The sequence below is a fragment of the Gossypium hirsutum genome, chromosome D08, assembly GCF_007990345.1.
Source record: "Gossypium hirsutum isolate 1008001.06 chromosome D08, Gossypium_hirsutum_v2.1, whole genome shotgun sequence".
Classification (NCBI taxonomy): domain Eukaryota; kingdom Viridiplantae; phylum Streptophyta; class Magnoliopsida; order Malvales; family Malvaceae; genus Gossypium; species Gossypium hirsutum.
The window spans coordinates 1,255,190-1,271,260 of NC_053444.1; the positions used below are offsets into that span (position 1 = coordinate 1,255,190).

At 34.1% G+C, this 16,071-nt stretch overlaps 2 protein-coding genes and 1 long non-coding RNA gene across 3 annotated transcripts; 2 read left to right on the plus strand and 1 right to left on the minus strand.

The window, feature by feature from the left end:
• Nucleotides 1-602: 602 nt before the first annotated feature.
• Nucleotides 603-6,860, plus strand: LOC121220143 (magnesium-chelatase subunit ChlD, chloroplastic). The gene is made up of 15 exons (XM_041099394.1): nt 603-1,102; nt 1,225-1,403; nt 2,576-2,660; nt 2,738-3,054; nt 3,140-3,263; nt 3,364-3,456; nt 3,878-3,973; nt 4,314-4,451; nt 5,061-5,258; nt 5,403-5,558; nt 5,660-5,767; nt 5,858-5,992; nt 6,181-6,339; nt 6,444-6,564; nt 6,642-6,860. The coding sequence occupies exons 1-15, from the start codon at nt 830-832 to the stop codon at nt 6,725-6,727; spliced, it is 2,268 nt and encodes a 755-aa protein (XP_040955328.1). The 5' UTR covers nt 603-829; the 3' UTR covers nt 6,728-6,860.
• LOC121220144 (uncharacterized) lies at nt 6,832-8,042 on the minus strand. The gene is made up of 3 exons (XR_005917360.1): nt 7,905-8,042; nt 7,529-7,580; nt 6,832-7,181 (listed from the first exon to the last, which is right to left on the minus strand). It is a non-coding gene; the product is annotated as an uncharacterized lncRNA (long non-coding RNA).
• A 4,753-nt stretch (nt 8,043-12,795) lies between these two features.
• Nucleotides 12,796-15,348, plus strand: LOC107938355 (mitochondrial dicarboxylate/tricarboxylate transporter DTC). Its single transcript, XM_016871481.2, has 6 exons — nt 12,796-13,153; nt 13,263-13,346; nt 14,129-14,190; nt 14,331-14,692; nt 14,776-14,990; nt 15,078-15,348. The coding sequence occupies exons 1-6, from the start codon at nt 13,037-13,039 to the stop codon at nt 15,132-15,134; spliced, it is 897 nt and encodes a 298-aa protein (XP_016726970.2). The 5' UTR covers nt 12,796-13,036; the 3' UTR covers nt 15,135-15,348.
• Nucleotides 15,349-16,071: the final 723 nt, after the last annotated feature.

Here is a 16,071-nt window from a genome sequence, read left to right on the forward strand (position 1 = left end):
CTCGCCTAGCTCTAAAGCACGCTTAAAGAGCGAAAGAATTTAAGTAAAAATATATGTCCGAAAAATAGGTTTAGCTAAAAAATAATACTCATTTTCTAAATGGTTCAAGCTTCAAATAGGATTTTTTAGCCTGAGCTCAACTCAAATCAATTGTTTTGCTGCTGTTTTGTTACCATTTTACTATTATATTACTACCATTTTATTGTTATTATTTGGATATTATAAATCTCTTATCTTATTATTAATTTTGTTACTATTTTAGAGATATTTGTTTATTAAACTGTAACTATCTTAGTGTTATATAAAGACTTTTTGTAATGGATTCTCAATTTGTTACGAAACATTGATTTTAACGTTTGTAGTGTATTTAATGTATTATATTTTTTAATTTAATTTTAATATAAAATAATAATAAATTAATACAGATGAGTCGGATTAAATTCAATTTAATATTTTTAATTTAAACTAGACTTAAATAAAATTTTAAACCTACTTTTTCAGACTAAATCTAAACTTAAATTCATCGACTTGACCCAAGAAACCTAATTTATTTGTGGTTGCAAATTATTGATATATTTATTTCCTTCTTTTAAAAAAGGAAGAAGAAAGAGGAGAATGTGCTTAATACGCGCATGATATGGCGCGTGGAGAGCCATAGCAACAATTGAAGAAGAGTTAAAGAGGAAATGCAGTAGACAATGGAAGAAGAACAGAACAAAACAGATAAAGATTAGATTACAAGTTTATGTAAAAGATAATGAAGAAAATAAATAAATAAATAAAGCACCCAATTGTTTACTTTGTTGAAAAATCAATAGCATTTTCAGCTATGGCATTAGCTACTACTTGTTCTTCACTTCCCCTGTTTCATCTTCATCTTCAATCATCTTCCCCTGTTCTCTTCTTCCCTTCTTCTTCTCGTTTCAACTCAAAGAAAAGATTCCACGCTCGAAGCACCACTCGCTTTACTCGCGTTCTTGCTGTTTCGAACACTGCTTTAGATTCCAACAATGGGGCAGCAGCAGCCATTGGTTCTGAATCTGAAGACCCTTCTTCTTCTTATGGAAGACGATACTTCCCTTTAGCTGCTGTTGTTGGCCAGGTTTGTTGTTTATGGAATTTTGAAGGGATGGGAATGTTTTAGTAGTGGTAAAGAAAAATGGGTCGTTTAGTGAATTGAATTTTTAGTGGTCTCTTTGATTTGATTAACTGTTTGTTATATAGGATGCTATTAAAACTGCACTTTTACTTGGTGCTATTGATCGTGAAATTGGTGGGATTGCTATTTCTGGTAGACGTGGAACAGCTAAGACTGTAATGGCTCGTGGATTGCATGCTGTTTTGCCTCCTATTGATGTTGTTGTTGGTTCAATGGCTAACGCTGACCCTACTTGCCCTGAAGAGTATGAACATTGAACTCTTATAATTTCATTGCTGTATCTAGTAGTTTTCCCCTTTGGTATGCACACATTCATGATGCAAATTAGTAAGGGATTATACTGCAATGGAATGTCAAAACAAGAATTGTTGAGGGGAGGGTCTTGAACCCTCAACTGAAGCTATTGTCCCATAGGGGTTTCGTTTTCCATGCTCCAAGGAGAGCTCAAAGGGGCTCACAGAAGTTAGATAGCGCCTCGGTTGGTAATACGACCTGGTTGCAAAGGTAAGGCTAATATGCCTTGGCAGGTTGTAGCTCCCGTCAGTTTGCAAGTCGTACGTCTACCAACCGAGACACTCCCTAAACTCCCTTTAGGCTCTCCTCGGAGCACGGGAGACAAAACCCTTACGGAGACAATACCTTCTATTGAGGGTCCGAGACACTCCCCTCAACAAGAGTCATTTTTTTGTTGCAATCCTTATGTAGAACATATTGGTATTCCCTTGAGTAATTCATATGCTTGCATCGTTTTTGTGATAATGAATGGGTAACGATCATACCTTCTCTTGAGTGGAGTGTCTTGGACCCTCAACGGAAGGTATTGTCCCAATTGGGTTTTGCCTCTCGTACTCCGAGGAGAGCCCAAATGGGTTTACGGAGTTTAGGGAGTACCTCAGTTGGAGATACAACCTGCAAGCTCATGGGAGACTGGAGAGGTATCAGCATCTTCACCAACAGAGGTGCTCCTTAAACTCCGTGAACCCTTTTGTGCTCTCTTTGGAGTACGGGAGACGAAACCCATACAGGGACAATACTTTCCATTGAGGGTCCAAGACACTCCCCTCAACAAGAGTCATTTTCTTGTTGCAGTCATTTTCCATCGGTATTCCCTTGAGTAATTCATATGTGTTCTTGCACTGTTTCGTAATAAGGTATATGAGAGTTAATTGATTTGAGTATGAACATTGAACTCACATCTTATAATTTCATTGCTGTGTATATGAGTTTTCCCCCCTTATATGCAACATTCGTGATACAAATTTGTATGGGATTGAACTGTCAAAACAAGAGTCCTTTTGTTGTTGCAGTCCTTATGAATAACATATCAGTATTCCCTTGAGTAATTCATGTGTTCTTTCACCGTTTTCGTGATAATGGATATTAGAGCTAACTGATTTCAGTATATTACCTTTGAAGGTGGGAAGATGGTTTAGCTCAGCGAGCGGAATTCGATTCCAATGGCAATGTTAAGACACAAGTTGTTCGGTCTCCTTTTGTTCAGGTATGTTTTGTGCTAGAAAGCCTTTTGTTATCAAGTTTGTTTTATTGTCATAATGCCCTTTGCCACTCTTGCTTAAGATACCACTTGGAGTCACGGAGGATAGACTCATTGGATCTGTTGATGTCGAGGAGTCTGTGAAAACAGGAACGACCGTTTTTCAACCTGGCCTTTTAGCTGAAGCACATAGAGGTGTATTATATGTTGATGAAATTAATCTCCTAGATGAGGGTATTAGCAATTTGCTTCTTAATGTATTGACCGAAGGAGTTAATATTGTTGAAAGAGAAGGAATAAGCTTCAAGCACCCTTGTAAACCCCTCTTAATTGCCACTTATAATCCAGAAGAAGGTGCTGTACGAGAACATTTATTAGATCGAATTGCAATTAACTTGAGGTACAAAGCTTGTTTTTAGATGATGGAATGAGTTTTTTCGGTTTATACATACCTATCCCATTAATGTCACACACTTCCTTTGCAGTGCAGATCTTCCAATGAACTTTGAAGATCGTGTTGCGGCAGTTGGGATCGCAACACAATTTCAAGAAGCTAGCAATAAAGTTTTTAAAATGGTTGAGGAAGAAACCGAGTATGCAAAGACTCAGGTAACCGCGCATTTAGCAGTTTAGCTAGTTTGCCAGTCTTCTTGCACTTTGGTATTTAGAAGGATGAATTTTATTCCTCTTGTGCATTTATATTTTACAGATCATTTTAGCAAGAGAGTATCTGAAGGACGTTACGATTGGCCGGGAACAATTAAAATACCTGGTTATGGAAGCCCTTCGAGGTGGTTGCCAGGTGCTTTTATTCTTCAACCACTTTAGATAACAAATATTGCTTTGAATCCTCTTATGATGTAACACCGAAAAGTTCTCAGTTGATGAGGAATCAATGTCCCGCATGCCTAAAAGCTAACTGAGTTCTTATTGTTCAACAACCATGGTTGTTTGGATGGACATAAAAGCAAAAAAGATGGTAAAATGAGAAAACAACTCAATAAAACATCCAACGTAGACTAGCAAAGAATAGGGAGTGGACTACCTCATTGTAGGGAAGTATATGTTGTACAAGCCATTCTTAAGCATAAAGCATACGGATGATGTTTTTGTAGTTTAAGAACGAAATAAAGTTGGCACTTGAGCTTTTAATAATGTTGATGATTGTGAGATATTATCTTGATCATGCTATGGAAAAATAATTAGTACTCGGAAATTTACAGGGACACAGAGCCGAGCTATATGCTGCTCGGGTTGCAAAATGCTTGGCTGCTTTGGAAGGACGAGAAAGAGTTGGTGTAGATGACCTGAAAAAAGCTGTTAAGTATTCTTACTATGATTTTGCACCGGTTATTTTGTAGGCACATCGATATGCAACAAATTGTCACATCCATTCATACCCGAACTTTTTATATGTTTCTTCTTTATGTCCAGATTTTTTTAAGCTAATCTTGCTTATGATTGCTGAAGTATTTGCACCGTTTCCTAGTTCAATCCATCTTTCTATCATACTTCTGGTTCGGACTATATGATGTTTATAGATGGCATTGCTGGTTTTATTGAAATGTCTGCTAATCACTGGTTGTCATGTGCATGATTATATTGGTTTTATTTTGGAGAACAATATGTAAATTTGTGTTGACAAAATATATGATACAGGTGGAGCTTGTTATACTCCCTCGTTCGATTGTCAATGAGAATCCACCAGACCAACAAAACCAGCAGCCGCCACCTCCGCCTCCACCTCCACAAAATGAAGATTCCGGGGAGGAGCAAAATGAGGAGGAAGAACAAGAGGTATGTTAACATTAAGATTTCAACAATAAGCACTGAACTTTGAGTTATGTTGAGGGAGGGTCAGCTCCTTCGGGATAAATCTTCGAAGTATCATCTGCTAGGCAGCCGATCTAGTCCCCTAACAACCAAAGGTGTTGTCCCTAAGGAGGGTTAAATGGTACCATATATCCCAACAAGTGACCTATATGGCATAGGTCAGGGGTTCGAATCCCACCAAGGGCGAACCGGTTACGTCGTCTCTTGGTGGGTGGCCGTACATTCTCATACGGTCGAGGCACCCCCCTCCATGAACCAGACTCTCAGGGCATCTGCTCATGGCACATTGGCTCTCCGCAGAGGCTAAGAACAAAACCCTTCCCGGGGGACAATGCCTTCAGTTGTTGGGGGACCAGAACTATGAAAACTTATGCCGAAGGAGCTACCTCCCCCCCCCCTCAACAAGTTTCTTAATAAAATTAGCCATTGGTTTGCAGGGGCTGTTGTTTATAATTAAACTAAAATCTACCCCCGTCCTTGCCATTGAGGATTTAACTATCATCTTTACTCCTATTTCAAATATTATCCCGATAAAATAAGATTACACAAAGTGCAGTGCTTTGTTTACAACAGGATGAAAGTGATCAGGAAAACGAACAACAGGAGCAATTACCTGAAGAGTTTATCTTTGATGCGGAAGGGGGTTTGGTCGATGAGAAACTACTTTTCTTTGCGCAACAAGCACAAAGGCGACGGGGGAAAGCTGGAAGAGCCAAGAATGTTATATTCTCTGAGGATAGAGGTCGATATATTAAACCAATGCTCCCAAAGGTTAGTCTTGTCTCTTTCCTCGATCATGCAGGTTGAACTGGTGAATTAGCAGTCTTCTTCACTATTTCCAATCTTTTGTATGTTATATTTGCTCGCACAATCTTAACTTCATTTGTAGAATAAGTTGCGTTGCTTGTACCACAGGGCCCTGTGAAAAGACTAGCTGTTGATGCAACACTTAGAGCTGCGGCACCATATCAAAAGTTGCGTCGGGAGAGAGATATTCAGAAAAGTAGGAAAGTTTTTGTGGAGAAAACTGATATGAGGGCTAAAAGAATGGCAAGAAAAGCCGGAGCATTGGTACCAATGAGCCTACTTCTTTTGTTTACATCTATTTGTAACCGGGATCACTCTATGGAGTTAAATAATTCTGGGGTTCATACATATCCATTTTATATCAGGTAATATTTGTGGTTGATGCAAGTGGGAGCATGGCATTGAACCGAATGCAAAACGCTAAAGGAGCTGCACTTAAGTTACTGGCTGAGAGTTATACAAGTAGAGATCAGGTAAACAAAAGAAACATTTGTTCCGTGTTTTCGAGCATACAAACCTTGCTAGTTGTTAATTCATTTTAGGAGCTTGGTAATGCTGAATAGGTCTCCATTATACCTTTCCGTGGAGATGCTGCGGAAGTCCTGTTACCTCCTTCTAGATCGATTGCAATGGCTCGAAAACGTCTTGAGAGACTTCCATGTGGTGGTGGCTCTCCCCTAGCTCATGGTTTAAGCATGGTATGTCTTGAAATTCCACGTTAACTCCAACAGGACTGAGTCCACGAGGTCAAAACTCTTTTGTGTATGCTATCTGTGATTATGACTTGTAGTTAATGACTTCTACTCATAGCTTTTGTAGTATTGTTGCTTCGAAAATGTTGGTAAATTTTTTATCTTTTGTAATATTTTTATAAAAATATAATCAGGCAGTCAGGGTTGGACTAAATGCAGAGAAAAGTGGTGATGTAGGACGTGTAATGATCGTTGCAATAACCGATGGAAGAGCCAACATATCACTAAAACGATCTACTGATCCTGAAGCTGCTGCTTCTGATGCCCCTAGACCCTCAGCACAAGAGTTGAAGGTAAGTTATTGCATTATATCTATTCCGAACCCTTCATATACAATGGTTTCAGGGTTTGACCAAACGGTTTTCTTACGATTCGTGTGTATAAATAAACATTGCAGGATGAGATTCTTGAAGTGTCCGGGAAAATATACAAAGCAGGGATGTCCCTTCTTGTTATTGACACCGAAAACAAGTTCGTTTCAACCGGTTTTGCTAAGGAAATCGCTCGAGTAGCTCAAGGTGCGTCTGCATAAACATCTATTTGTTTTTACACATACGGAACATAACGATATCTCGTCATTGATTTAATCTTACAGGGAAGTATTATTACTTGCCAAATGCTTCAGATGCTGTCATCTCAGCTACGACAAAGGAAGCATTATCGGCTTTGAAAAGTTCGTAATTTTGAAGCAAGCATTATTGGCTTTCACCGATCCATAACGCATATGAATCATATCATGTCTGCAATTTTTTGTGTTTCTCTAACATAAAACACAGTTTCGAGTATATGAAAAATGAAACCAAAATATATTTCATATTCGATATTCATGTCTGGGACATATTTAAATACGATAAAATGAAACAAAATATTAAATAGTAACAAGAAATCTTTGGTTAAATTAATCTCTGCTCCCTTTAACTTTCACGCAATAATGCATTGTATTCATTTCTCAAGCTGTGATATTTCTCACACAGTTCATTGAAAGCTTCTCTTCTCTCATCTCTGCTAATGTTTTTCTTCGTTTTCGTCTTCGCCAAACGAAGCTTCAACGCTTCGATTTGTCTCTTGAGGTCTCGGATCCTTATTGTTTTCTCCTCGTGTTGTTTCTGAAGTGTTTCGATCTCTGATAGTTGCACTAAAGTTATTTCAAGTGTTTAGTGTTTCAGATAATCAAAAACCAAGAAACAGGTACGTGTACCAGAATATGAATCTTCAAATATATGATCAAACATAAATATTTTATTAAAAACAAGGGCTTATTTGAAAATATATAAATTAAAAGTTGACAGATATTTATAAACAAGGCCTTTAAACTTCAAAGTTAAGAGAGTGAGCGATGAGAGTTTTGTAAAAGTTTCGAAAAAACTTCAAAACCAATTTGGAATGACATGTTATTTAACGGTTAAATTAATTGTTTTGATAATAGAAGGACCTTATTGATAAAATCTCGAAACTAATTAAAAAATAGCAAGAAGTTGATACCTGGATGATTGTAAAAGATGCCATTGCCATCTTCCATGATGGTTACAAAGTCCTGAAGAATTTTTATTACATATTTAATTATTAATTGTTTAGTGAAATAAAGGTAAATTACATTCAAAGTCACTAAACTATTAGTAAGTTTACGTTTTAGTCACTCAACTTCAAAAAAGTTACAAAATAGTCATTGAACTATTCCAAAGTTTTCAAAATCAAAACAACTTTTTTCTCCAATCTTTGATATATCCGTTAGATTGACTTAAACGAAAACTTCTGAATTGAGAAACCAAAATATAAACTTTCAATAGCTCAATAACCTTTACTCATGAAATAAACAAAGATATAAACAATTGAAAGAAGGAAAAGTCATAAAAATTACCTCGAAAACTATAAGCACGAGAAAATAATAATAATTCCGAGTGTCGAATATGAATATATATTCAATAAGATGTGTGTAATTCTTTTAGATTTTTTTCCATATATATAGAGAATACTATTTTAATATAGATTGGACATGAAATCCACTAATGCATGTCATCAACGTGTCAAAGTGCATTTTAAAAAATTATCTTTTTTGACAGTAAAACACAACTCAAACTGTCTTGTAATGAAAATCCCAGAAACAGCAGGCTGTTGCAATGTTCTTCTTTGGTGGGCCGCCGCCCACAGTGTAAACACTTGAAGAACTTTGACCACAAACATGGAAAGTGACACCAAACATGATAAAGAAAGTAAATGCTTTTAAAGACTTTTGGTCAAAATTCTACTTTTACTTCACATTCTCTGAATTTCTTTTTGTTGTATTCTTCGATCCAATTAATTTTAATCTAATAGTCAGTGTCATACCAGTGAATATCTCAATTTTTTATCGATATTGATACGTACTGATATTGATTTCTTTTAATATATCGTTTCAGATTTACTAAATATGGACAAGTATTTAATAATGAGATTAAATAAGAAAAATAATTGGGTAAATTACATTTATAGTCACCTAACTATTGATAAGTTTCTTTTTTTTGCCACTCAGCTATAAGAAATTACAAAATAATCACTTCATTATTCTAGCCGTTAGATATGGCTGACGGAAAGATGACATGATAACTTTTGAAATTGGGACAATAGTAATTTAACCCTCAATAATTATACATTGTGTTGATTTAGTCTTGATTCTAAAAAATTTGATCCTCAATGTTTACACATTGTGTAATTTGGTCATTTTTTTAATTTTGTTTTTCTTTGTGACCCTTTTCACGTAAAAAGCTATAAAAAAACAAATTTATCAACTAAATTTGATTGGAAATATACCAAATATGGAAACACCCAAAAATCCAAATTAATAATTTTCGTCTTTTCTCATTCGTTTAAAATTAACCCTCAATGTCACAAATAAAAGTAGAATTGCAAAAAAAAAAAGACCAAATTATACAAAGTGTAAATGTTGAGGATTAATTTCTTTGGAACCAAGACTAAATTGACACAATGTATAAATGTTGAGAGTTAAAGTTGTTATATTATACCAATTTTAGAAGTTGCCAAGTAGTTAGTAATTTAACGGTTAGTGATCAAAAAAGAAAACTTGAAATAGTTAGGCGACAAATTTGTAACTTTTCATAGTTGGGTGAACAAAAAGAACAGTCCATAATTCAAAACAAATACTAAAAAATTAAATTTAAACTTACTTTTTGCACCAATCAGTAAAATCAACCGGTATGCACGGACACAACCGATACCAACTAAAATTTGCACCAAAACAAGACTTAGAATTCGTTGTTTCGGATTACTATTGGAATGGAGCATTCCAACCATTACAAGCAATACCGGAATGAAACTGACTGCCTTGCTCTACCCTTTTCGAATTTTAAAATTCCAGTCCGTATTTACTTTTTTTTATATCACGTTGGTATTGGTATTTCTTTTATTTTATATAAAATTTGAGATGTTTGCAAGTTGCATGCTATATTTCTGAACCATGTTGTATTTGGTATACTTATTTAAAATGATTCAATTTTAAAATTTTATTTATTTATTAATTAATATCATGTTTGTGTCATTTTCTGTGTGCAATATATATATGTTTGACTTAAAATTTGACCTTTTTTTGCATTTTATTTTTCATAATAACATGTTTGAATCATTTTCCATTTTTTTATGCTTTGATTCATTTACTTTCCAAAAACATTTGAATAATTATTTGCACAGAAGTTGTGTTACGTGTCAATGTACCACTTGACTTAGAGTTTCGGGTTTCAACTTTGAACTTAAATTTTAATCACTTACTTTTACCATAGATACCTAAAGTGAAAAAGTTGCATGGTTTAACTACTTGTCTTTTATCCGAATTTAGACCAATTTTAAAAGCTAAGTAAAAATAATTATAAAATATAACTTTTCACCGTATCTGGTTTTTTTTAGACAACCTCCTCAACCTATAAATAGGAGGATAATACACTTCAGTACACTTGAGCCTATGTCATCTTACATTGACAACAATATCTACGTCAATTAAGCTAAAACTCAATCAACGCAGTTATCAAATAAATTCCCACAAATTAGTTTCACAATCAGAAATTTTTGGGCCCGAAAATTGATCTATGAAAACTTCCACTTACAACTCACGATAATCAATGTTGTGTGTTATATTGGGATTTATTATTATTTTTACTAATTATAAATTTATGATTTATACATTATAAAATATTATATTTATATTTTTTTCCCTAGTATAAAATTTTTGCATCAAATCTAGTAGAAAAAGGTTGGGTACTTCATTTTAAGATGGTAAAGGCTTTGCCCAAATTAATTTATACACTGTTTCACTTTTTATATTAAATTTTGGTAAATTATACTATTAGTCACCAGATTATTAGTGTGTTTCTGTTTTGGTCACCAAGCTATAAAAATTTTCAATTTTGGGCTTTTTTTATCCCAATAATACAAAAAAATAATAACTTAAATTGTATGTCCATGAGATTATTTACCAAATTGGGCTACAGTGTTCTATTAGTGCCGCCAAGACTAAAATATCCAGAGACCTAATATGTAAATTTCTCATTTTGATTGAAAAGCTTTAATGGTACCGTCTGATAGTGTGGCTGCGCCAAACTTTAAATATGATAAATTACTTCATAAACTTTCCTTATTTATTATTTTCTTTTATTCTTCTTCAGCACCAAAAATAGAGAGGCCTCTTACGAATTAGTCCAAAAAGTATTTTTCAAAAAAAAACAATTTTTGTTCAAATATTCTTTTTGTAAAATTATTTTTCGTACCCTCAAAGCTTTTCAATCAAAATGAAAATTTTACATATTAGGTCCTTGAACATTTTAAGTCATCACATTTCAGTCTGGTGCCGCCAATTTGTTAGGCGGCACCGAAAGAACACTGTAGCAAACGTACCATTTTGATAAATAATCACACGGGCATACCATTTGAGTTATTACTTCTTCTTTCTGTGTTATTGGGGTAAAAAAGCCTCAATTTCATCACTAATGTTTTAGATCGTTTCTGTTTCAGTCACCCTTCATTAAACAGTTAACGGAAATAATAACATGACCTTTTTCTAACTAGTATAATAACATATTTAGTCTTTAATATTTACACATTCCTTAAATGATTATTATATATTATGAAAAAATATAAAATGTAAAATTCTTTTTATATATATTGAGGAAATTGTACCCAAACTAGAAGTAAATAATATAATATTATATTATATTATATTTTCTAGCTCATTTTTTCTATAAAAAAATCCAAAGAATCATTTAAGAAAATTGACCAAGAACCCTGATTTATCACCAAAATCATAGCTGAAATCACAAAAAGAGATCCACAAACAAAACAAAAATACCCATCCACAGATCAATTCAAAGCTCCAAACTCTGACCAAAATCATTAAAACTTAGCACTTTAAAAAGAACCAACATTAATAATCCATTAACCCCAAAAATGAAAAGAAGAAGAAGGTTCTTTGGTACAAAACAAGAAATGGTTATGGCCATGAGAAGTTGATAAATGTTTTTGATGTGCATGTTGCCCATTCTTTAGCTTCCTTATATGTTGGCTACTGTCCATTGGTTGTTGTTGTATAATGACGTATTGGAGAAGTATGATGTTCTGTCATTTTTTCGTCATTTCTAAGAAGCCTACAAGAAGCAATATTGGAAGAAGAAGGTTAAACCTCCTTCCTTTTTTTTCCACAAGACCATGGGGGAGAATATCTAAGTACGATGTTCTGTCATTTTTTGTCATTTCTAAGAAGCCTACAAGAAGTAATATTGGAAGAAGAAGAAGAAGGAGAGTTAAATTTATTAAATTATTTAAAATTAGGATCAAATTGATAGAACATGTAAGTATTGAGGACAAAATGTGTTATTATATTCGCTAGAAAAAGGTCACAACAACATTTCCATTAACCATTTAACTAGAGGGACCAAAAGAGAAATGATCTAAAATATTAGTGATGAAATTGAAATTTTTTATAGTTTAGTGATAAAAATAGAAACGAACTAATAGTTGGGTGACTAATTGTATAATTTAATCCTTAAAAGTTTTGGCTTAACTATGAAATTGACCCTTAAATTATATTCGTTTTTCAACTTAGTACCTAAAATATTTTTCTTGTCAAAAGTAATACTTAAACCATTAATTTTGTTTCATTTTTTTCCCCACAACCAATAATTTTTGGTCAAAAGTGATTTTTTTTTTTGGTAAAGAAAACAAACATAATAAGCTAATTACAAAATGACTCTTTGGGCAATGCTGCCACTAGTTTGATTAGTAGAAGAAAGTGCAAACACTTCTTTTGGGATATGCGCAAATAACTTCAGCTCAAAGCTTGCATCAAAGGTGATTTTGGCTAGGTAATTGACAACTTTATTAAAGTCTCTAGGAGAGTGTTGTATGGTCTAAGGTTCAATGTTCTTCAGAAGAAGATGAATATGTCTAACAAGGGCAAAGTTCGAACCAGTCAATAAAGGATCCTAAATGGCATTGAATCTTCACGCCCGCATAACGCATGTCTTAAATGATGGTCAACCCGTCAAGAATACCCTACAACTCAACATCAAAAATTGAGTAGTTGCCCAAGTGTCTATTATATCCTATAATCCACTTCTCATTTTTGTTTCTTATGACTACTCTGCTGCAGCATTTCCAGTATTGACCTGAACCGCTTCATCCATGTAAAAACTAATGTTCAACATTTTTTTTGAGCCGAAATAATTGAATGAATAATAATAATAAATTGTTTTAGTTTGATAGTTCGATGGATTCTATGTTTGAAAAACATCTCTTAAACAACACTAAACTCTTAATTAAAATTAGTTAAATTCATTTATAATATAAGCTAATAACAAGGAAGGGTTGTTTGTATATACACCAAAAAGGGCCTCTTATTTCGCCATTTTCCATTTCAGTCAAACAAAGCTGAAAACAAGCTCTAACCCACACTGTAGTCTCTTCTTCCTTTCATCTAACCCCCCATTTTTCTTTCTCATTTTTTCAGAAGAAATGGCAAATGAAAAGAAAACCCAAACTGGGGTTTGGCCAAAAATCAAACCTTTTGTTAATGGTGGTACCTCTGGTATGTTAGCCACATGTGTCATTCAACCCATTGATATGATCAAGGTTAGATCACACCCCAATGATGGGTTTTTGTTTTTAAGATCTGGGTTTTGCTTGGATTTCAATTTTGTTTAATGGTGATTTGTGAGTTTTGGTTTTCGGTTTGGTGTAGGTGAGGATTCAATTGGGTCAGGGATCAGCTGCTACTGTCACCAAGACCATGCTTAGAAATGAGGGTATTGGTGCCTTTTACAAGGTTCTTTTTTTTCTTGATTTCAAAATTTTTTGTTTTTGTTTTTTTAAATCATTTGATTGCATGATTGATCTAATGTTGAGATCTGTTTTAGAAGCTGGATCTTTTTAATAAGGATGTTCAAAGTTCATTGATATTTTTGAACATTTTTGTGTAATTGTATTATATGGCATTGTTTTATTGGTTTGGTTTGTCAAAAATATTGGAATTTAGTACTGTTTCATTGGATCTACTATTAGAATTTGCTGATCAGTGGTTTAGACATGGAGTTTTTGTTGGTAAAACTACTACAGAGACTCTTGTACTAAAAGTCGAATTGCATTTTCTCAAATTAATTTTTATAAGTTAGATCAAAGAGCAACCTGATCATTTGTTTAAAAATTTCATCTATTTATTCAGTTAAAAACAACAACCACCTGATCATTTATTTGCTGATCAGCATGAAGTACACGTGACATAGGAACTAATCTGCTCATTTTTTTAGTGGAAGGGGCAAAATGCAATCTAACTTCTAATACAGGGACTTCCATGATACTTTTGCCAGTTTTTTTGTTAGATTTTCTCAGTTGAACTAAGAAGATATTCGTTATGTTACTAGGACTTGGGTGTTAATGTTGAGTATCGGTGTATATGTACATTTTTTTATGTTTTCCCATGTATTTGGAGAACCCTTCGAGTGTGATATTCTTATACTGATGTCCTAATATATGTATATCTAACTCAGACCAACATAGGATATTTCTGTTGCTCGACGAGCCTATCTCACCTGTATTATTTTTGTGCAGGGGCTATCAGCTGGATTGCTCCGGCAAGCTACATACACTACTGCCCGACTCGGATCATTCAAGTGAGTCTCTATGCATAGGATAGAATTTTTGTTGTTGTTGTCGTTGCTCTGAGGCTTCAATTTGCTTGTGACATTAAACTCGGATTATTTACGTCGATTCCGATTTAGCTTTTGATTGCATTTCGATTGTTTTTTTTCAGAATGTTGACAACCAAAGCAATCGAAGCCAACGATGGGAAACCCCTACCTCTATATCAGAAAGCATTATGTGGTCTTACAGCCGGTGCTATTGGAGCCTGTTTCGGCAGCCCGGCCGATTTAGCACTTATCCGTATGCAAGCTGATGCTACTCTGCCTGCTGCTCAGCGCCGGAACTACTCAAACGCATTCCATGCACTCTATCGTATCGTTGGGGATGAAGGGGTTCTCGCACTTTGGAAAGGTGCTGGTCCGACCGTTGTCCGAGCCATGGCATTGAACATGGGAATGCTTGCCTCTTATGACCAAAGTGTAGAGTTCTTCAAGGATTCCCTTGGCTTAGGTGAAGCTGCAACAGTCATAGGTAGTCTCTAAACTCTTTCTCGGTTTTGTTATCGGTGAATGAGGATGTAACCTTCGATGATTCTTTTTTTTTCTCTGTCTTAGGTGCAAGTGCGGTTTCAGGTTTCTTTGCTTCAGCTTGTAGTTTACCATTTGATTATGTGAAAACACAAATCCAGAAAATGCAACCCGATGCCGAGGGGAAATATCCATACAACGGTTCTCTAGACTGCGCTATGAAAACCCTCAAGTCCGGCGGACCGTTGAAATTTTACACCGGATTCCCTGTATATTGTGTTAGAATTGCTCCTCACGTCATGGTACATATGTTATATACTGTTTTCAAAAGCTCCGGTTCGGAATTATCCCCGATGACACTAAATCCAGAATGTTTTCTCTTTATGCAGATGACTTGGATTTTCCTCAACCAGATTCAGAAAGCACAGAAAAATATGGGGTTGTAGATATCTCAACAATGGGGGACCAATGCATCAAATAAAAGTTGGATTTTTTTTCGGGTTTTGGCAATTTCATACACCCTCAAAAGTTTCTTCTTTTATTTTCTTCAAAGTTCATATTTTTTTAGTGAAATAAATGAAGCAGGCATTTGGGATAATTCTTTTTTCATTTCATAATCAAATTCAATGATTTAAACAAATATTAAGTTGTTGGGTTCAATTATTTGTCTAATTTGATGACTTGGTCCAAATAATTAGATAAACTTGGATTTATTCTATTTAAAAATTTTATAGTTAATTTTAATTAAAAATATATAATTTTTTTTACACAAATTGCTTGGAACTACTCTTAGTCTCTCTAAAACCCTTCAATAAGAAGATTAATGCATTTCAGCAAGTTTCGAACTCACATTATTCTGCATAGGCAACATTAAACTAGGATCCAATCAGAAAAAAAAATGCTTTTAGACATTGGGTAATTTTATTCATTAATTTACGAATATGTTTTCAGTGGTTATGTGATAATAAATATAAAATTTTACTTTTGGCCTTTGAAGTTTTACAAAATTTTAATTTAGTAAGGTAAAATAAACTTAAAATGATAAAGATATAAGTTATTAAAATTTTCCATTTATATTTTAGCTCTCATACAAATATACAATTTAATTTTGCCCAAAAAGAAATTCCGACTTCACCTTGTAAGAAGACATCATATTCTTAGCTTGCAAAAAGTTTTTTTTATTGATTTCTCAATCTGTTTATTTTATACAATTTTTTACAAACTCAGTTTTCTTTTTTTTTTCTTTTTTCTTTTTTCTTTTCTAAGTTTGTAATTTTTTTTCTCATTGTTATACAGTTGTATATGGTACAACACATGGCATGACATAAGACAACTTTAGACGACTTTTCGCTGGAAGCAGTTTGCGTACAACTCTACGTTAGG